Below are 24,312 nucleotides of genomic sequence, written 5' to 3' on the forward strand. Positions count from 1 at the left end.
ATCTATCTCTAAGATGTATAATCCAATCTTCATCGTGGCGAATAGAATGATCTAACCAATTAGCTTTGTTCATCACATTAAGATGAATGTGCCTGAAAAACACCCGCGTCTACTTAGGTTCGTGTGAATACATGATTGGAAAGCATGAGCCAACAGCTATGTTTATGCATCTCTCAGACGGCTAATCCACGACTTTGTTGGGGACTTGAGACACTAGTTCAGCCAATTTCTGGGGAGATTAGGGTCTCCGTGGTATAGGCTAGAATTCTAAGAAGCAGCATCCTCTGATCCGAAAGATTCGACCTTGTTTGTGGCGTTTTGAGTAGGATCGCCAAGAGAATGGACTACTAAGCGCTTCACCCTTCGTTAGATTGGATGACCACGGCCCATGGCGTTGATCACATACAGCCTGCCATAGAAGAAGATCATTCACAAGCAAAGAAGACAGTAGTACCAGAGTTAATTCAGAAAGACAAAGCAACTCCAATCCTTAACTATATTCCTATCAGTATTTTCTACCTCTTTTTCTTTATTCCTCCATTAAATAGTTTCTCTTTATGAATGAAAACATATAAACCTTCTGATCTGCCTGACTAAGACCTGCAAGATAACCATAGCTTGCCTCAAACCACAATCTCTGTGGGATCAATCCTGACTCGGTCAGGTATTACTTGGACGACCCAGTGCACTTGCTGGTACAATAGTACGAAAGTGTGGGGATTCGTGCTACCACTACACCATTTTGCTTAGGCGTATATGCAACTGTGAATTGTCGTTGAATACCTGCTTGCTTGTAAAATGTTAGAAAATCACCATTGACATATTCTCCTCCATTATCTGTTCTTAAACACTTGATCTTCTTTCCAGATTCAAGTTCTAACTTTGCTTTGAACTCTTTGAACATCGTAAACCCGTCTGACTTCTTCTTGATTGGGTACACCCACAGCCTCCTAGAGTAATCATCAATAAATGATACAAGATATTTTGCTCCTCCTAGGGACATCTCTGGTGACTCCCACACATCAGAGTGAATCAACTCCAATATGTGCTTGCTTCGAGCAGTTGATCTATCAAACGTCAATCTATGTTGCTTGCTTGTAACACAGTGCTTACAAAATGGTAAGTTTGCCGATTTGATCCCGGGAATGAGATTACGTTCCACGAGAATCTTCAAGCCTCGTTCTGACATGTGGCCCAGTTTGCGATGCCATGTCATCGTCATTTCTTCTTGGCTTGCTGAAGCAACTGATGCCTCTACCTCTTGTAAAGTATCTCCCACAAGCATGTATAGATTTGTTGTAATCTTTTCTGCTTTTATTACCACAAGAGCTCCTTTAACAACTTTCAAGATCTTCAATATGGGTCTTGCAACCAAGTTCATCCAATTGCCCAATCGACAACAAATTCTTCTTCAATCCTTTCACGTGTCTTACCCCTTGAAGTGAATGAATAGAACCATCAAACATTTTTATTTTGACAGTACCCATTCCAACAATTTCTAAAGCATGATTGTTTCTCATAAACACTGATCCTTCTAAGACAGGTTCATATGTACAAAACCAATCACAATGAGGAGTCATGTTTCAGGTTACTCCTGAATCAACAATCCAAACATCAGTGAGCAGTTTGCTACCTTTAGAACCAATTGTTGCTTCGCCATACAGGATTTCTCCATCATCACAGGTGCTCGCAACACATCCTTGAGAACTTGATCCTTCTGGAACATTCTCTATACTCTTCTTATTCCAACAATCTTTCTTGAAGTGTCCTCTCTTACCACAATTGTAGCATTTGACCTGCTTCTTACTTTGTGACTTTGGTCTACTTTGACTCCCACTGGAACCACGCTCCATTGATCTCCCTCTTGTCATCAACAAAGCCTCTGCTTGTTTTGAGTTCTCTAATCTATCTTCCTTATTCTTGCGTCTAGATTCTTCTTCAAGAACCGCAGCATCCATGTCATCAAAAGAAAGATAATCAGTCAAAATATTATTAGTTAAGTTAATGATAAGCTGATCATATGAATCTGGTAGACTTTGAAGTAAGAGCTCTGCACGTTCGTTTTCTTCTATGGTATATTCCAACGATGAGAGTTGGGAAAATAGCGTATTTAGATTGTTGATGTGATCCGTTGCCGGTGTGGACTCACTCATTCAAAGAGTATAAAGTCTTCTCTTCAAAAATATCTTGTTGTGAAGTGACTTGACTTCATATAATTTGGTGAGAGCATCCCGAATTTCCTTTGCTGTCTTTTTTTCTGCTACACTTGATAAAACTGAATCAGTTAGTGCCAAGTGTAAGTTTGCAACAGCATTGTTATCCATCTCCTTCTATTTTTCATCTGTAATTCCAGTAGGTCTACCTTCAATTATTGTCACGCAATTGTATTTTCTCATAATGGTTTTTATCTTCAATTTACATATGGAAAAATTACTCCCACTGAATTTCAAAATTTCATACTTTGCTGCCATTTTTTTAGACGGTAACTCACAGCGAAAAAAATATATTAATCAGCAACCTTTGGCTCTTATACCACTGTTAGGTACCAAACAAATGACACAGCAAAATATAGAGATGAAAAATTAAAAATTTGTATAAAATATGGAAACAATTGAATAACTTTCTTTGAGAATTACAATTTCTCTCTATCACAAGGAGACTACAATAACACTCTCTCTTGACAAAAGAAGAACACACTTCTCTCTACATATATAGGAGAAAACTACTCAAAGAAATATTATGTTATTCTATCTGGATGACTTGATTGAAATGAATTAAAGAAAAACTTAATTTATAAATGAGTTTCTTTAATATAAACCATCCGTCAATTAAATGTATATAATTTTTCTCTTTTTCAACTATTAAAATTCTAAGATTATAAACTAGAATTGTTTATTATCTTTCATTTTATTTAGTTATTATTTATTTATTTATTTTCTAAAATTAGCTTTACTAATTTTCACAAAACCTTCGATTTATTTTGTATTTGTCTTTGTAAAATATCCAAAGACAAAAAAAGAAATCAGTACATAAAAGTCTACTATCATATTAAAATAATTAAACATCTTAAACATAATAATAATCAGTCTAACTATATAAAAATTCTTACGTGCAATAGAGAGGAGGTTTTGCACCTCACCTGCAAAATTGTAGACTTTATCCCTTTTTAGAGATATTTGTCAATTATTTGTTAAGACAACACAAATTTATAGGCGCGCGTAGAGATTTTTTTTTCCTTTCTACAGCATATAGACTTCACCTATTTACTATTAGTCTTAAACTTGCGCATAAGTTAGATCCAGCACAATATATCTATCATGTATGTGAGCCTTATATATTTTGGAACAACTTCTCATAGATCGTATATTCGTATGGACATTTACTTCAATACTCATCATCCTCCCTAGATTTTGGTGTAGTGCTTATTTCAATATAACTCTTATTTTTTTTATCATTTAATTAATGTAAATATGTATAGATATTTCAATATCATATTACAAATAACACGCTTCTTGAAGAACCATAAAAAAACCATACTATGTAAGGCCCACATCGGTTGGGGAGGGGAACGAAGCATGCCTTATAAGGGTGTGGATACATCTTCCTAGCATGATGTGTTTTGACGAGTGAGTGTAGGGGGTTTCGACTAGCATCCCTATCGTCAAAGACAAAACCGTGAGGTCTTGTGTGAGTCAGAACCCGGATCGATGTGTGTTTTTTTTTTATGTTTATAGAATATTTTTTAAAACGTAATAGTCCTATAGAAATCCAAAATCGTGTTCAACGGTGAATAAAGCACAATTCTTTGTTTGTATTAATTAATCATTTCTTCACAGCACCAACTACCATATGATCACATCTGTTGAATTATTCATCATATTCTACATACAAGTGGCTACATGAAACTTAACATAGTATAATTTCCCATGTGATAAAATATTAGAGTCTAAATCACAATATATAAACAGAGAATGCATTATGCGTGTGTAAATAAATATGCATGATGGTAGGGTAGTAGTGCCAAATATGTTAGCCTTTCAATTCATTCTTTAACCTCCACTACCCTTTCTCATCCATATTTTACTAAATTTTAATTAGTCCTAAGCAAAACAAGAATACTATGCTTTAACTTCACTCCTACTCAAAATTTGCATAAAACCTCTCTCACCCTGTAAACCCTCTCACCCCTACAATGTCCTCATCATTCTGTTGTTTTTGCCTTGCAACAATAATTCAGCCTCTTTTTTAGTTTCATCTTACAATCTTTGAGCTTCAATTCTTCATTCTTCATCAGGGTAATCATGATGATGAAGCCTCCTAGAGTAGGAATAGTAAAGCTTCCTCTGACAACCATTATCATCATTCTATGTGTTCTTGTCTTCATGGCTCTGTTGTATGCTGAGAAATTCAGTTCCTTTTCATCAATCTCAATTCTCAAGCTCAAGCCTTTTTGTCCAAGAAAGAACACCGAACCCAAATCTAGTAAGTCTATTATTCTTCTTATGAGTTTAGTCGACTCAAGTTGGGAGATAACTTTATCATTGCTAGTCCCTTTCTTTCTATATATGTATAACAACTATATTACTCGATCACTAAAAATCACCTGCGAATACAAAATGCACATTGAAAATAAATTAAATAACATATGTATTTATATATAAATATATGATAACTGATTTTTATTTGTAGATAGCAATTTTGTTATGCGAAACAAGTGTCAGTCCGTCACAGAAAAATACATATGTATAATACTACCATTTAGTCCCTTGTTACAATTTGAAATTTTGTTTTGAAGTATATATGTACATATATTTTTCTCAATTTGCGTTTTTCTTCTTTTTTAATGTTTGATCCCACACTAAAATAAAAATTATACAAAAATTTTAATTCTATTTACATAAAATTTTTGCCTCCGTTATCCAATTTTTTAAGATCTGCTACTGTGATAAGCTGAATTGAACAAAACAAGAGTTAGTTCTGATTCTAACAATATATGATAGTAATTAATGAAATGTTTTTATCATATCATGATTATTTTAGCAGACGATAAAAGAGTAAAGGAGGAGGAGGTTGGAAAAGAGGTTGTGAATGCATCATGGGTTGATGACAGGTTTGATTTTGATGCTGGAGAATGCAATGTTGCAAATGGAAAATGGGTTTTCAACCATTCAATAAAGCCACTATATTCTGACATAAGCTGCCCCTATATAGAGAGGCAGTTTTCTTGTGTCAAAAATGGAAGAAATGATAATGATTACATGCACTGGGAATGGCAGCCGGAAGATTGCAACTTGCCAAGGTAAATTTCATGATCTTTGTTCCTGTATCTCTCTTTTTCTTTTTATAACAATAGATTAGTTTAATTTTAATCTAGTATAAAATGTTTTACAGAATCGTTCAATTACATCTGTTCTTTTAGATGATTATTTATGTAATTAATATAAAGGGTACCACTCTCGGATAGATTGCAATAATTGTATACAGAATATATCGAGTGAGAACAAAAATGAATGGTCAAACATGTGGATTCCATAATTTTTTTAAAATATTATATAATTTCACTACCAAACATGCCAACACTTGTATTTTATGTACATATTTATTTTGTATTGCTCTAATGTATAAAAATATAATTTTTGCTGACGTAACATTATATAATTAAATACATATGTAAAATTGTTTTACAATAATAATACATTTAAATTAAATTATTTTGTTAATATATAAATTTTGTTACCCTTATAAATTCTTTTCTGTGGGAAACTTTTTCTTAATATACGTAACCAAGAAATGGCTAACTTTTGTTGTAGATTCAATCCTGAGCTAGCTCTGAGAAAGCTTCAAGGAAAAAGGCTGATGTTTGTTGGGGATTCACTACAAAGAAACCAATGGGAATCTTTTGTTTGTTTGGTGGAATGGATCATACCTCAAGACCAGAAATCTATGGAAAGAAGAAATATTCACTCGGTCTTCAAAGCTATGGTATTGAAATATGTAACTCAAGCATTTCGGTTCCTTTAAACATAGGCTCTTCTTCTAGTTCTCAATCAACCATGTATATGAGATGTCACATTAATTATAATTACTTAGAGATTTCCTTAAATATAACATATTAATCTTTGTATTAGATATATCAATGAATTAGTTAAGTAGTTAGATGTCACATTAGTTATAATTACTAATTATTATTAGTTATTCTCATAATTAAGTTGTAACTTATTTGTTACCTTTCTTTCTTCTTCTTTTTTTTTTTTCCTTTTTTTTGACAGCAATACAATGCTACTATAGAATTCTACTGGGCTCCATACATAGTAGAGTCCAACTCTGATGTTGATATCATAGGAGATCCAAAGAAGAGGATAATAAAAGTGGATGCTATCATGGACAGAGCCAAAAATTGGACAGCAGTGGACATTCTTGTTTTCAATACCTATGTTTGGTGGATGAGCAGTGCTAAGATTAAATCACTGTAAATTTTCTTTCTTTCCAAGATACATAATCATCAAATTTTCTCTTCTCAAAGATTATATGAAGTGTAAAAAAAAATGGTTCTAACATGTAGTTTGTTAATTTTAAGGTGGGGTTCATTTGCAAATGGAGAAAAAGGGTATGAAGAATTGGACAACTCAATTGCTTACAAGTTAGCTTTGAAGACTTGGGCCAATTGGGTTGACTCAACTATCAATCCAAACAAAACCAAGGTCTTCTTCACAACAATGTCTCCTACACACTCAAGGTCTATTTCTTGTTCTTATCAAAACTACAATTTCATCTTTTACAATTACAAGTACCGAAGTACCTTAACTAATAATCCTATGAGTTGCACCTAGAAATTCGGTGAAAAGAGTTATGAAATATCCAAAGAACCTAACAATTAAAGTGTAATTTAGTTTGGGATTTCAGTAAAATATGTAATTATGTATTCGTTTTGGTTCAGACAAAAAATCAAAATACTCGGTTTAAGTTTTAGTTTCTATCGTTAATTTGTCTTCATAAAATATTTGATAGACAATTGATATGTGACCTATTAGTATTTGGCAAAGACTTAAATGCAATTATCTTCATGTAAAGTTGATAATTGAGAATCATTAGATGATTTGATATATTTGATTAAATTGTCATCTAATGTGTCAATTATCAACTTTGCATGAAGATAATTGCATGCAATTTTCCACCTTACTATTTAACAAAAACAAAAAAAGGCACCAATTTTTGGAGCTAAAAATTGGAACTAAAAGACTTAAATTATTTTTGTTAATAGAAGTGAAGATTGGGGCAACATGGAAGGTGTGAAATGTTTCAATGAGACAAAGCCTGTGAGGAAAAAGAATCACTGGGGAACTGGTTCTAACAAGGACATAATGAATGTAGTGTCCAGAGTGATGAAGAAAATGAAGGTTCCAGTGAGTGTTATAAACATAACACAGATCTCAGAATACAGAATTGATGGCCACTCTTCAGTTTACACTGAAACTGGAGGCAAATTGCTAACTGAGGAAGAAAGGGCCAATCCCCAAAATGCAGATTGCATACATTGGTGTTTGCCTGGAATACCAGACACATGGAATCAAATATTATTGGCAATGTTATAACAAATGTATAGTAAAAAGCTTCCATGCCATGGCCTTTTTTTTTATTATTCTATGGTGACATGCAGATGTCATGTATTTTGTGTATGTATATTCTTCTGCCGTTGCCAAATTGATTGATATAAAAATGGGTAAATCATGACTACCATAATGCAAATTCCATTAGCAGATTAAAAGAGCACCAAATTGTCAGGCATCAAAATATCAATTGGAATTATTGATTTTTTTTTAATCAATATTTTCAAGTTCAAGTCTTTTGCATGAAATAATTAGTGGTTATTTTTATGAAAATATCTTTATGTAAAGATGATATTATGAACTCTTAAATAGTTTGTAATATATAGCTCAAATGGCATAGTCTCCATATACTCAATTAAGAGGTTGCGGGTTCGAGTCTCATATCTTTGGTAAAAAAATAAAATAAAATAGTTTGTAATATGATCTTTATATAAAAATGTTTTTATGAAAATAACCACTAAAATAATTTGCATGAATACAAGATAAGTCTTTTGTAAAATTTCTAATGCTCTAATAGAAAAATAATTGTGATTTTACCCCAAAAAATTGTCACTATTTTAGTGGCGAGAATGTCTATTTAGGAGTGTTCGCGGATCGAATCGAATCGGATATGATCAAAATCTCGATCTGATTTGCACTAAACTAATTTGATCGAATTGAATCTAATATCTGCATTTTTTTATGCTCAGATCCGATTTACGGATCGAATCGGATCAGATATCAGATATATCGGCAAAATAAAAATATATTAAAAAAACTTATTTCTATAAAAAATGTCAACAAAATTTCATTTTTTACTCTAATAAATTCTTCTTTTTTCACTCTTTTAAACATGTTTACTTTTAAAATATTAATAAATCAATTTTTTTTAAATAATAAAAATAAAATAATACAACATATATGAATAATAATTATTAATTGAAATAAAATATAAATACAACATATATATATATATATATATATATATATATATATATATATATATATATATTACTTATTTATTATTTGGTTCGAATATGCAAATTAAATCCGTGGTTATAGATGTAATATCCACGATCCAATACAATTAAAATGTAAATAAAATTGAATTTTATCATCTTACAAATCGAATTATATTTGCAAAAGTGTAAATTGTATTGAATGCGAATATATAACATAAATTTATATATATGATGGGTAATGTTAGGTAATCAATAACTTTCTTGAACAATATAAATAACTATCAATTAAATCAAAACACACTATATTTTTAAATTATCTACCTAAATCTTAATATTAGAATAGTTATCTACATATCTAATAAAATGAACATTTAATATATCAATTATTTATATTATTTAATATTTTTATTGTCTACTTAGTGTGTGTTTGGATTACAGTTTGCAAACTGAGGTTTGTATAAAATTGATTTTGTAGAATTGATTTTGATCAAAAGTGAGTTAGTATTAACGTGATTTATGTTTGGTAATTCTTATTTAAAATGGATTATAATAAACTAAATATTGTTTGGATTACATTATTCAAAATCACTTTTAGATAAAAAATTACAAAAAAGGACATGAATTTAAATAATTATTTTATGTTCTTATAATTTTATTTTAAATATTTAAATAAATTTTAATATTTTTTTTAGTACTCTCAATATTTTTTAGTATTCTAATAGGATTAATAGAATTATAATACAAAGTAAAAAAAATATTCCATACAAAAAAGAAATAACAATAACAGTAAAAGAACTCATATAAAAAAACAGAAATTTTATAAAAAATAATAATATACATAAGAGAGTATTAGAAAAAAGTACTATAAAAAAAATAAACATATGAATAACGAAGGACATAATTAGTACATAGAACCTAAAGTTCAATCCAACGTGAAAAGGTGAACGGAAAAGCTAGAATTTTTAGCTTTTGGTAAACCTGGGTTGAAAGCAGAAATCACTTCTGCGTTTACAGCATAAAAATATTGCCAAACATAAAGATAAAGCTTTCAAGAAACTCAAACGAGCTTCTCTTTTCTCCAACACAAATCCAAACACACCCTTATACTTTTTTATATATGATTCGGTTTAGGAACATGCTACGTGTATTATGACGGAGGAAGAAAAAAGTATATCTATATTGAAGAGATTAAATTAAACTTTTATAGTTTTATATAAAACAAGAGAGATAAGAATGAAAAGAAAAATAAACCGAGGGCTTAGAAGTCATTGTCACTTAAGTTTTAAGATTTAACTTCCGATTATTAAAAAAAAAAGGAAAGAATTACTTGTCTTATATGCGCCACCAATGGATGGAATGTATGTTTATTTCTGTAGTACTATTTAGTTTAACTACTAAAATTTTTAAAAATAAGATTTTAGATTTTTATTAAAATAAAAAAATATGAAAAAAGGTAAATATAATTTATTTAAAAAAAAAAAGAAAAGTAAAAACAATTCAAGGAAGTTTATGTAATTTCTCATTTATATAATTGTCGGGATCGGTCTTGTTGATCGGGAAAAATTGAAAACTTCCAGCATAATTCGAGAGATAATAAAATTGTTGGTAGTAAAAACTAGTGTTTAGACTAAAAAAAAAACCCCAAAATCACTCAGTCCAATTTAAACGATAACCTATTCTTTTATCATTTGAGATATCTCTCTTCTTTAGACAATTGCCACTTTCCTTAGTTCGTATTTTGTGTATTTTATTTTTGCTTTACAAACTCTCATTCATAGCTTTAAAAATCGAATTGGATCAGTCGGTTCAATCAAATTAATTAAGAATCAATCATTCGAGCGATTCGCTTAACTTGAATATTTGTCTAGCAGAAAATTAATTAAAAAAATCGATTAAACTGATAGTTAGCTGACAATTCGTGTGAATCGGTCCTTTTTTTGGAATTTGTCCACCCCACTAGTATGTGCTAAAACGTTATTTTAATTAATGAAAAAAAATTAAAAGCCCACAGTCTCACACTGCTCAATCTCTCAGCCATTCTCACTTCTCAGTCTCTCGCCCATCTCCCACACCACATAAGAGAAGAGAGACCTAAACCCTAGTAGCCACTCAACCCCATGCCATGCCTTCTTCATCGTCGAGCTACTCTCCGTTAGCTGGAGGGTGTTGTCACCATCAGCCTAGCCTCAACCAAGCCTCCCACTTCTTTTGTTGATGTCGCTCACGTGCATGGAACCCACGGGTCTTTTGTTTTCTCCCATCTCTCATATCGCTCCCGTCGTTTGTTTTCTATCTGGCACTCTTCGTTTCTCCATCACAATCTTCTTCTCAGCGTAGCGGTGGTTCTCTCTCTCTCTGTCTCTCTTTCTCTCTCTTTCTCTCTCTCTCTCTCTATTGGTAAGCCTCTACTGCTTCTTAGTTAATGTTAATTTTGTTCTGACTTCTAATTTAATTATTGTTGGATTGTTAGTAATTTTTCTGAGTTTAGCGTGTTTTTTGAGTTTACAGGGATTTAAATCCTTCTTTGAAATAGTTTTTAGGGCTGGCTTAGAATTATACGCACCATGATTCATGGGAAGTGATGCTTCACCAAGTCTTTGTTTATATTACATATATTTTCAGATTTATTTTTATTTTTTTCAAAATTTAAAATTTGACAATGGATTTAAGTTGTTGCCAAGTTATATGAACAGAATTTTCAAACACAATGAAAATCAGGATGACTTTTGAATGTTTACTTTCCAAACATCAAAGGATTATACGTGTTCATACCCTAGCCTAAAAACATAAAGTCGGGCCCAAAAAGAAGAAAGTCCACCCAAAAGGGTGGCTTTCTCTACCCCTACCCAACTTCATAGAGGTCGGGCATAACAAAGACAGCTCAGCCTCCTTCTGAATAAATAACTAACTCCTAAGATATCTCCCACCTTTCTAAAAAGGAGATATCATTGGATTCCCTAGAAAAGAGGAACATTTATCCACCAATAAAGGTGAACTACTTCAAAGGGTGTGTTCCAAGGGATACCTGAAACGATGATTTGAGCCTGAACGTAAGGTCCAGACTTCTTTTGAGGCAGCGTCTGACTTGTGTTGGTGACGAGGTGCCGCCGTCCGAGTTCCTTGTGAGGAGGTGGGGGTGATACCTGCAAGAGACTCCAATGCTTAAGTTAGCAAGGATTTTAAGCAAATTTTTAGTAGATTTGGTTCTGAATATACATGAGGTTCTGTCAGTGTATTTTAGGAGGTAGTTACTTATTCAGATAAGTAGGGTTGAACCACCCTTGTCGTGCCCGACCTCTTAGGTTATGTTTAAGTCGATAGGATGAGAGGAGCTATGAGATTGTTATTGCTGACCCTGAGGAAAGGATCTGCTTCCCCCGACTTGATAGGTTGGAATGGCATTTCATATATGTCTATGACTGTTTTTTCACGAAGTTAAGGGTTACTTTTTCTTTTTCTGAGTTTGAGTTCGAGGTCCTTAAATTCTGCAATATTTTCCTTACCCAATTGCATCCCAATTCTTGGGGCATCTTAAAAATATACCAACTTTTTTGTCGGGAACTAGATGTCTAACCTTCTCTTAAAGTCTTCTTTTACCTCTTCGTGCTCACCAAACACTTTAGTTCTAAAAAACAAGGTTGGCTCTCTTCCCATGCTATTCAGGGTAGGAAGATTTTCGCTATTTTTGATGAGTCATTCTACGACTTTAAAAATTATTTCTTTAAGGTCCGAGTTGCAGAGGGTGTCCGACCTTCTTTCTTGAATGATGGGGATGAGACTATTTTTCCTTTGTATTGGGAAGAAAATCCTGTGATAGTCAAGTTTGGATGACTTAGACGAGGTAGAAGAGAGTATGGTCGAGGTATTTCAGGAGTTTTGGGGCTGTGCTCCTTTATACAAAAAGGTATTTAGGGAACCCGAGCCAGCTTCAGTATGAGCTAGGCAGTTTTCTCTTCCTTTTATAGATTTTGCTTTGTAAAATTGTGTTGATGACTAATGTACCCTGATATGGGTATTACAGAAAGGATGGCTCCCAAGTTGGCTGCCATGAAAATTCTCCGAGCTACTAGGAAGAATGTTGTTGCACGGAGCATACAGTTGAAGGAAGGTGGTGAAACTGCCAACCTATCCTCACCCTCGAAGTCGGACTAGGGTGCGTCGTCTTCTTTAAAAATTATCCCGGATCCAACCTCTTAATCAACTCTTCCTCCCGGCTCGGCCAAACAAACAATTCGTCCTCCACCCCTCTACTACCGAACTGAATCCTAAAAGGCGCAAGACCTCAAAGTCGGGGAGTATATATGAGCAGGGCTTTAACGGCTTTGCTTAGAGTGAAAAGTACATCCTTCCACATAGTTATATCAGCATGGATGATGTTTCTATCAAAAACTACCTTTAGCTCTTGGCTCGAGGTGGAGTTTGGACGCCGGCATTTATGCAACCTTAGCTAGGGAGTTGGAAACAACTCTCCTCAATGCCACTCAAAGCTCCTTGGTGGCCTCACAGGCTGAAGTGGCCTCCTTGAAGGAGTCCAAGAAGAAGTTGGTAAAAGAGAGATACAGACTACTCTTCAACCTTGGTAAAGCTATGGCTAAAGTCAAACAAGTGGAGGCTGCTCTAGCCATGTCAGAGGGTTTAAAGAAGAAGGTCGAAGAGAGTTATACCCAAATTTTGGGGAAAAACTTGATTTGGTTGATGAGGTTACTAAAGCTCGGGACAGGTATGCAGAGCTTGAGGAGTCTGTGGCTGAGGGTATGGACGAGTTGGTTGAAAACCTGAAATCTCAGTTTCGAGTTATTACTCCCGAGATGGACCTTTCCCTCATCAGCCCAGACAATATAGTGGTAGACGGAAAAATCGTCTCTGCTCCAGATGATGAGGAGGACATCCATGCGCCCGATCCAAATACCTCAGGGGAACAGCTCGAAAAGACTTCTCAAATTCCCGATCCTCAATCCACTGGCGAGCCCCTTCCTTCTCCAACTCGTCCAATTCCCACAGTGCCAGTATCTGAATATTCCCCGACCTTTTTCCCTCTTGTTGGGAATAAGGAGTATGACCACAATCCAATCAATCATATGTCAAATAATTTGTTATTGTTATTATATTAAAATGTTAATATAATAAGGTCTATGATTAAATTTAGAGATTTATTATTGTGATAGTGATCATAATATTGAGAGATAAATCTTTTATAATTTAATCTAAATTGTTCTTGGTCATAGGATTATTAAAAAGGACATTAATAATCCGAAAAGATCTATATATATATATATATATATATATATATATATATATATATATATATATATGGTGCATATAGAGATATGACCATTGAACTGACTCACTCTGAGAATTCTTAATGGTTATAATTACCGTATATTTGTCAATAGGATATTCTCAAGATGAACATAATAATAGAGTTTCCTTTGACCTGCGACTGTCATAGAAATTAACAATGTATTTATTATACTTTGATTTTGGACACCTAATACCCTAGGGTGCTAGTTGAATGGATATTAGGTATGATTTAAATACTTGTAGAATTAATGATTAGTCAATAAGGAATCCGTCAACTCTCGGTAAAGAGTTTGAGCTCTAGATTATAATGATTGAGATGAATAAAACCTTGGCCAAGGGGATTGAATGAATGAAGAAATGAGTTTCTTAGGTCATTCACAGTTCATTATAATAATGGTAACAAGTTAGAGTTTGACAATTAAATCATACTCTAAGGGTTAACCAAGAGCTGAAAAGATGGAAAGAATTATACTTTGTTCTTCTGAGGTTCTTAGTAAAAATATATTACTTCATACTATCGGGTTGTTGAGGAGTGCTGCTAGACGCCAACCTTGATTAGTAAATTTAGTATGACTAATTTACTACCCGCTTAGTATTGAACCTATGGGGTCACACACTAACGAGTGTTCTAATCTTTGCTATAGAATTATTTAATTATTATTTTGATTTGATCAAATAAATAATTATATTAATTCAAATGGAATATTATTATATTCTTTGCTAGCACCAAGAATATAATAATAATATGATAATTGAGAATATTAAATGAGATTTGAGAATAATTAGTTATTCTATTTCTGAATTTGAATTATAAATTTGGATGAGATCCAAATCGATTATGTTTTAAATTGTTATGATATGATTTATAAAATTTAAAGGATTCAGATTTGGAATTTAAAGATATAATTTAAATTTGAATTGAGAATCAAATTTAAAATCAGTAACAAATTTCATACTATATATATGTATGCCAAGGGTAGAGGAAAGTGACAGATGAGAATAACAAGAGTTTTATTTTTTTACCTCTACACACATAAACGTATGTGAGCCTAATTCTTGGAGAAGAATTTTATGGCGTGCAAAGAGTTGCAAAAGGTTTCTCAATTTAGACCAGATGTCCATTGGTCAAGGAGTTGACAACAAAGATTGGTCTCGGTGTGGATACGCATAGAGTCTTCGTACAATCGAAAAATAAAATTTTTATTAAAGCGTCTAAAGGTATTTAGATCTGATCTATACATATATTACATTATTAGAATAAAATTTAAGCACAAAATAGATTTTTAGGATTACCTTTTTTTCTTCCACTGCGTGTTATAAACACATGGTAATCCTTCACCCCTAGCCGAGGATGCTGTCACAAGAGAAAAACTCAATTTTTTGTAACTTCTTTCAACTTTTGTAGTTTTAAATGGCCCGATGTGTGGGTCTTGAATTTTTGAAGTAGTTAATTTTGAACCATTTTTATTTTGTCGTAGTTATAATTTGAACAACTTTTTTATTTTATTTAAAAACCTTTCTCCACTATTTTAGTGGTGGTTTTTTGGTACGAATGATCTGTGTTATTTGAAAAATATCTTAGTTGGTACAATTGTTTAATTGAAATTTTTTTTATCATTTTGACAACTTTCGATGTTCTTTTTTGCTAAATTAAAAAAATGTCAGCAAAGTAGATCGGTCTTTTCTATACGTATATAAGTGTTGTTTTTCTTTTATGAGTTTCGACTTCATGTAATCGAACTTTCTCTAAGTTAATTTTATATTTCGTTTTGATCTGCCTTATTTTTAAGGTTGAGAACAATACACATCATGATTCATGGATTAATTTAGTGTGTTTACTGTTTTCTGAGTTAATTAATGTGTTTGTTATTATGTTTAAATTTGTTTGTGAACTTTTAAGGGTTATGCTACTTTGAGGAAAGAAAATTTTTTTCTCATCTGCTGAAATGTGTTGGCGTAATTGGGAGAGGACACATGTTCTATATGCTCTAAGATTTTCAGACAGCTTCCTCAGTAGTGGCAGAAAGTATAGTGGAAAGTATGATGATAATAGTAGTTTACGCAGTGATTGATATGATCATTAATCAATTAGACTGTTTTTGGTGTTTCAGAGATAATTTTTTAGTAAAGCATAATTGGACCGGATTTTTGGTTTGCCTTTAAAATTTTGTGGACTATCATAATAATGAATTTGAGCTCAAGAACGACAAAAATAGCCGATCCAAAATATGATCAACAACAACAACAACGTTCATTGATAAATGTCATATGTCCACATTGTGTGAATATAAACAATTATTTTTCCAAAAGTGTGAAAAAGCCCGACTCCGACTAACTCATCCATTAATAATAATAATAATAATAATAATAATAATAATAATAAGTTTAGATTTTTTATCAATAAATATCAGGGTTTGTATTTTTTAAATTAATTTAAAAAATATTTATAATACTAAATTTTAATATGACTGAAAAGATTCTTTCATCTTATATGTTATTAAAACGAAATTATAATATTATATATGAATATAATATTAAATTTACTGTTAATATATAAAATATAATATAATATAATATAATACATGAAAAATATCATACATTATTTTTTTATTCCCTAAAAGACATAATATTAAATGTGAAAAAAATAATATTTAATCTATTTTTAACATAAAAAAGATTTAATTTCAAACAAGAACAAGAAAAAGAAATTTCTTATTATTAGCATGAAACAATACAATATTAAGGCCTAAGGGCTTAGGGTAAGAAAGGGGCCTTGGTTAGTCTTTGTTGTTGGCGAAGGAACGTGACGAGGTAACCGTATTAAATTATCCATTTCTCTGTGTAATCTTTTATAAACTTAATTTTTCTTTAGTCTAGAACCTTAACAGCATTAATTTATTTTTTCTTCTTTTCTTTTTAATTCCTGGATTTATTTTTCTTTTCTAAAGCCATCCGACCAAAATTTGCCAATCCACAAAAATTATAACAACCAATGCACGCCCTCCAAACACCAATTCAAAAATTCTATTAACACTTAAGCTCACCAAAAGTGCTTCTCTGCAAATACCAAAAAGCCCAATAGCTTTCTTATCTTCATTAAACTTTAATCAGAATCCACTTTGTGAATATAGTAACCTATTAGATAACAACAAACTCTTCAATAAAATTCTAATATATTGTGATAAGATCTTATTTGGATGTCCATTTCCAATGTAGCTTAATTTATTAAGGATGACTTCATTTATTGTAGTTTAAAAAATGTCATCATGTGCACTTATAAATAAAATAAAAACACACAGCAACAATAAACATTCTCTTCTTTCTTTCTATACTATTAATATCTCTCTCTTTATATTTCTTTATTTTATTTGTTACCTCTTCCTTATTTATTTATTTAGTTATTTTATAACACGTTATCAGCACAAAACTCTAACGAAATTTTAGGAAGACTTCAGATAACAAATTTTCATTATGTCGAAACTCTCTCATCTTGAATATAATGCTTTTGATATATTTGGAAACAATTATTTATCATGGATGTTAGATGCTAAAATTCATCTTGATTCAATAGATCTTGGAGATACCATTAAGGCTGAAAATAATACATCCCAGAAGGATAAAGCCAAAGTTATGATTTTCCTTCATCGTCATCTTGACGTATGATTGAAAAATGAATATCCCACATTAAAAGATCCTGCAGATCTATGGAAAGACCTTGAAGAAATGTACAATCATCAAAAAACGGTGATACCTCCTTAAACCCAATATGTCAGAGAAAACTTTCTCGACCTTCCATGCCTCGAATGTGCTCTTGCAGTAGCACATTTAAGAATATTTGGATGTGCGATATATGTTCCCATTGCACCACCTAATCGCACCAAAATGGGACCCCAGAGAAAATTGGGGATATATATTGGATATGATTCTCCCTCTATAGTGAGGTATCTTGAGATACAAACTGGAGATATATTTAAAGCCCGATTTGCAGATTGTCATTTTGATGAATCAAAGTTTTCAACATTAGGGGGAGAGAATAAGTTTCCTGAAAAGGAACTTAATTGGAATGCATCATCGTTGATGCATTTAGATCCTCGATCAGGGCAATGTGAACTAGAAGTTCAAAAGATTCTACATTTGTAAAGAATAGCAAATGAATTGCCTGATGCATTTTTCGATACAAAGAGGATAACCAAATCTTATATACTAGCGAAAAATGTCCCAATTCGAATCGATGTCCCAGTAGGACAAGTAGCCACTGAAGCAAATTCACGCCAGAAGCGTGGCAGGCCTGTCGGTTCCAAAGATAAAAATCTTCGAAAGCGAAAAGAGGTAAATAATATTCCTGTTGAAAAAGACATAGTAGAGACACCTGCAGTTGTCCAAAATTCTGATATAATTTTAACGTCAGAAGACATTCAGGTACCTGAAAATTGTGAAAATGACGAGATCTCGATAAATTATGTCTTTACAGGAGAGAAATGGGACTGAAATAAGACAATTGTCAATGAAATATTTGCATATAATGTGGCATTAAATATCATGCATGAAAGTAAGGATCTTGAGCCAAGATCAGTCGAAGAATGTCGACAAAGGAATGATTGGTCAAAATGGAAAGAAGCCATGAAGGCTGAATTAGACTCACTTGCAAAACGTGAAGTCTTTGGACCTGTAATCCGTACACCAGAAGATGTAAAACCTGTTGGATACCTATGGGTATTTGTGAGAAAACGAAATGAGAAAAATGAAGTTGTGCGCTACAAAGCCCGACTTGTGGCACAAGGTTTTTCACAAAGGCCCGGTATAGATTATGAAGAAACGTATTTCCCTGTAATGGATGCGATAACATTGCGTTATTTGGTCAGTTTATCTGCATATCATAAACTGCATATGCATTTAATGGATGTGGTAACAGCCTACTTATACGGCTCATTAGATCGGGATATCTATATGAAAGTCCCTGAAGGACTAAAGATATCTAAACCATCCAATGAATATTCACAAGGGTTATACTCAGTCAAATTGCAAAGATCTTTATACGGTCTAAAGCAATCTGGACGAATGTGGTATAATCGTCTTACTAAGTATTTAGCCAAAAACGGATTCAAGAATGATGATATCTGTCCATGTGTTTTCATAAAGAAATCTGCATCTGAGTTCATTATAATTATTGTATACATTAATGATTTAAATATCATTGAAACTCCTGAAAAGATTCCAACAATTATAAAAACTCTAAAAGAAGAGTTTGAGATGAAAGATCTTGGAAGAACTAAATTTTGTCGCGGCCTGCAGATCGAGCATATAAAAAATGGGATCTTTATTTATCAAACAACATACACAAATAAGATCTTGAAAAGATTTTATATGGATAAGTCACATCCCTTGAGTACCCCAATGATCGTAAGATCTTTGGATGTGGAAAATGATCAATTCCGTCCTAAGGAAGAGAATGAAGATATCCTTGGTCCTGAAGTACCATATCTTAGTGCTATTGGCACACTAATGTATCTTGCAAATAATACACGATTTGATATATCATTTGCTGTGAATTTACTAGTAAGATATAGTTCCTCTCCAACCATAAGACATTGGAGTGGAATCAAACAGATCTTTCGATATCTTCATGGAACGGTTGATATGGGATTTTTTTATCCCTATGGATCCAAGTCACAATTAGTTGGCTATACATATATTGGATATTTGTCTGATCCACATAAAGGGAGATCTCAAATAGGATACATATTCACATATGGTGGTACAGCTATATCATGGAGGTCCACGAAACAGACGATTGCAGCAATATCCTCTAATTATGCTGAAATGCTAGCGATACATGAAGTTAGTCGCGAGTATTTTTGGCTGAGAAGTGTGATCCAATATATTCTGTCATCATGTGGACTGATTGATCAGAAGATAGCTCCAACTGTCCTGTTTGAAGATAATACAGCATGTATTGCTCAACTTAAAGGCGGATATATCAAAGGTGATAGAACAAAACATATTTCTCCCAAATTCTTCTTCACTCATGATCTTCAAAATCAAGGGACAATTGATGTCCAACAGATCCGCTCAAGTGATAATCTGGCAGATTTATTCACAAAGTCACTCCCAAAATCTTCTTTTGAAAGATTGGTACATCAGATTGGGATGCGCCGATTTCGAGATATAAAATAATGTCGGCAAGAGGGGGAGATTGTACTCTTTTTTCCTTGGTCAGGTTTTTTTCCATTGGTTTTTCTTGACAAGGTTTTTAATGAGGCAGTCCCTATCACTAAATGATATTGTACTCTTTTTCCTTCACTAAATTTTTTTCCACTGGGTTTTTCTTTAGTAAGATTTTAACGAGGCAATAATCCTAAATGGTTATTCAAGGGGGAGTGTTGTGATAAGATCTTATGTGGATGCCCATTTCCAATGTAACTTGGTTTATCAAGGATGACTCTATTTATTGTAGTTTGAAAAATGTCATCATGTGCACCTATAAATAGAGGCTTAAGCCTCTGAATAAAAATACACAGCAACAATAAACATTCTCTTCTTTCTTTCTACATTATTAATATCTCTCTCTTTATATTTCTTTATTTTATTTGTTACCTCTTCCTTATTTATTTATTTAGTTATTTTATAACATAATCTACAATAAATTAATTTTTTATCTATCGCCTTGGAGAATCCTATGAAAAACAAAGAAAAATCGAACCGACAACCAGCATGCAACCTCACTTACTGCGACAGATGTTATGTGACACGTGACTATCACAACGCCCCACGCTAGGGGAGTTCGTGGTGCGGTTTGGATCAGTTTTGAGTCAAAAACTTATCCGATCTGATCGGTTTATGCATACATGATAACACCATGGTTTATAAATGCCTCATGGATAACATATCATATATTGCTCTGAATGATGAGCACGGGAGTTGAAGAGTGTGTGGTGATTTGTATCCACGATAGTTGCCTTCTTGCGACGATGCCTCATAAGAAGAAAAAGAATCGTTGTATAAGCTACCCAATGAAAGAGTAATTGGTAAACAAATGATATTTTCTTCTAGCATATATGGTCTTTTATAGTGGTAAAATAAAAATGGAAGGAATAAAATTTTGTATTTTTATATTAGGAATAGAATTTGATATTTATCCTAATAAAATTAAATAACTAATTAGTTATAACTCATGTATTTAAATAAATAAAATAAAAATATTTTTAAGAATTAATCAAATCAATTAGTTGATAAAAATAATTAGTATAATTGATTTTATTTGATTTATTAAATTTAAAAAAATAAATTAAGAAATTATTGATTGAATTAATTAGTTGAAATAATTGATTGAATTAATAATAATACACGGGTAATTGAAATAGTTTACATACAGATTTTTCAAGTTATTATTATTATTATTATTATTATTATTATTATTATTATTATTATTATTGGATAATGAATAAGAATTAGAATTATATCAATATTTTTGAAATTAATATAATTAAAATGACTAAAAATATTTAAAATCAATGTGCATTATTAATATCATAAGATTTGATCATTTTATGATTAGAATCAAATATTCTTATCATGATTACCACGACCGGTGCCATTATCATATTATTATTATTATTATTATTATTATTAAAAGTATTTTCAGTTGATATATAATTGATAAGTAGTTTAATAATACATTAAATATTGATTTGATATAATTATAATGAAGATATATTTCTAAATTAGTATAATTATGTATTATTCATTAAATATTAATTATAATATAATTATAATAAAGATATTTTTTATAAAATAATTTAGAATAGAAAAAAGTGCTTTCATTTTGGAGGAAAAACGGAATCACGAAAGATCAACACCTCACCTTCATTAGTTGGGGGAAAATCCAGTTTTAGTATATTAAGTAGATTAATATTAATAAATATAAAAATCATCCAAACACTTTGATTAAAAGTATGAGTGGTTAATTATTAATAATATTTTTTTCATAACAAAAAGTAAAAATATAATTATTCAGACTTAGATTTTAGAAGAATTAACGTTATAGGTAACAAATGATCTATTTTATCATGCATATTATAATTTAACAAATCAAACTAACTGATATAATGAATTATAATTAATTAATTGGTATAAATTATAATAGATTATATGATATTCAAAAAAAAAATGAATAAGAAGAAAATAAAATGAAATAGAAGAGATAGAAGACTATAATAAAATAAATTCAGTGTGAGATTTTTTTTTTATAAATTTTATATCACATCCATTTCAATAATAATAAATAAAAATACGTCAACTTGATCGATATCTAAGAGAAAATGATGAAATAAAATCATAACACAGTTCTAAAGTAAAATCTTAAATCAAACCATAATATCATTGCACAACACAAATTGAAAGTAATTTTACACTACAATATACCACACAAACAGATAAATGACTTAAGTTTAAATACGAATTTTTTTTTATTTATGCATACATGATAACACCATGGTTTATAAATGCCTCGTAGATAACATATCATATATTGCTCTGAATGATGAGCACGGGAGTTGGAGAGTGTGTTGTGGTTTGTGTCCACGATAGCTGCCTTCTTACGACGACGCCTCATAGGAAGAAAAAGAATTGTTGTAAAAGCTACCCAATGAAAGAGTAATGGATAAACAAATGATATTTTCTTCTAGCATATTTGGTCTTTTATAGTGGTAAAATAAAAATGGAATGTATAAAATTTTGTATTTTTATATTAGGAATAGAATTTGATATTTATCCTAATAAAATTAAATAACTAATTAGTTATAACTCATGTATTGAAATAAATAAAATAAAAATATTTTTAAGAATTAATCAAATCAATTAGTATAATTGATTTTATTTGATTTATTGAATTCAAAAAAATAAATTAAGAAATAATTGATTGAATTAATTAGTTGAAATAATTGATTGAATTAAAAATAATACACAGCTAATTGAAATAGTTTATATGGGGATTTTTTAAGTTATTATTATTATTACTATTGAATAATGAATAATAATTAGAATTATATAAATATTTTTAAAATTAATATAATTAAAATGACTAAAAAGATTTAAAATCAATATGCGTTATTAATATCATAAGATTTGATATTTTATGATTAGAATCAAATATTCTTATCATGATTACCATGACCGATGTCATTATTATTATTATTATTATTATTATTATTAAAAGTATTTTCAATTGATATATAATTGATAAGTAGTTTAATAATGCATTAAATATTGATTTGATATAATTATGATGAAGATATGTTTCTAAATTAGTATAATTATGTATTATTTATTAAATATTAATTATAATATAATTATAATAAAGATATTTTTTATAAAATAATTTAGAATAGAAAAAATACATTCATTTTAGAGGGAAAATGGAATCACGAGGAATCGACACCTCATCTTCATCAGTTGGGAAAAAACCCAATTTTAATATATTAAGTAGAAGTAGATTTTAGACAAATTTTTGGATAAAATTGTGAAATTTTAAATTTTATATTAGTTTATAAATTATTAAGAAAAAATTTAAGAAGTCAATGGATAGATATATTCTTTTATTAGTAGCTATGATTTTTTTTTATATTTAATTTAAATTTATTCTCTAGATGATGTATTTGTTTGAGGTTATAGAAACACTTGATTTACTCTAGCCAAATTCTATTTCAAAAACAATAATAATTGTCAATTTGACAATGAAGTAATTAAGGCTTTTTCTTTTCTTTTTTAATTTAATAAGGTTATTTTTTGTTTTAAATATTCTGTCTATTATAGTCTTATTTAATTATTTAAATTTTATATAAGTTACTAATTATTCGATACTTTATGATACGAATATAAAAGAGAATGTATTGTATATTTTTTATTTTAAAGTAAAAATTCTTAATAACCGACATAACATATTACTCTTGAATTGGTCATTTTTATTATTTTTATTATTATTGATTCTTTTTTTTTGAATGTGTTAGTTTTTTCTATCTATATTTGCAATTTCTCTGGGTGTCTCCTTGAGTAAAACAAAAGAAAAATACAATTATGAAGTGAATGTAAGTCATATTTAAATTGTTAATTGGTGTGAAAAATAAAAGAGCACTATTAGTGTTTAAAAAAATAATATAATACAATTTAATATAAATTATGTACTATTTTAATTTTTAATATTTGGATTAAATAACAGAAAATTTAAAACATCATTTATATTTTAATAGAATCACTTATAAATAACAACGTAACATAATATTTTATAGCATTTTTTTAATAGCTATCTTTTTTGTTTGCTTAAAAATTTTCATATACTTTTTCAAACAATATCAATGCTTTTTTATTTTTTATACCAAATAATATTCTAAATATATTTTATATTTATGTTATTATACTATTCGTTTATCTTGCCTACGCAATGCGCGGGTATCTTGCTAGTTTAGAAT

At 30.6% G+C, this 24,312-nt stretch overlaps 1 protein-coding gene across 2 annotated transcripts; it reads left to right on the forward strand.

Moving 5' to 3' along the window:
- Nucleotides 1-4,120: 4,120 nt before the first annotated feature.
- LOC112743668 (protein trichome birefringence-like 3) lies at nucleotides 4,121-7,775 on the forward strand. 2 transcript variants are annotated; one of them, XM_025792968.3, is made up of 6 exons: nucleotides 4,121-4,482; nucleotides 5,044-5,299; nucleotides 5,811-5,982; nucleotides 6,270-6,469; nucleotides 6,578-6,736; nucleotides 7,262-7,775. In XM_025792968.3, exons 1-6 carry the CDS (start codon nucleotides 4,302-4,304, stop codon nucleotides 7,590-7,592), a joined length of 1,299 nt encoding a protein of 432 aa, XP_025648753.1. In that variant the 5' UTR covers nucleotides 4,121-4,301; the 3' UTR covers nucleotides 7,593-7,775. The 2 variants fall into 2 exon arrangements, with proteins under 2 accessions (XP_025648753.1, XP_025648752.1); XM_025792967.3 differs by having other exon boundaries at nucleotides 4,151-4,482; nucleotides 5,041-5,299.
- Nucleotides 7,776-24,312: the final 16,537 nt, after the last annotated feature.

Source organism: Arachis hypogaea, chromosome 14, assembly GCF_003086295.3.
Source record: "Arachis hypogaea cultivar Tifrunner chromosome 14, arahy.Tifrunner.gnm2.J5K5, whole genome shotgun sequence".
NCBI lineage: Eukaryota > Viridiplantae > Streptophyta > Magnoliopsida > Fabales > Fabaceae > Arachis > Arachis hypogaea.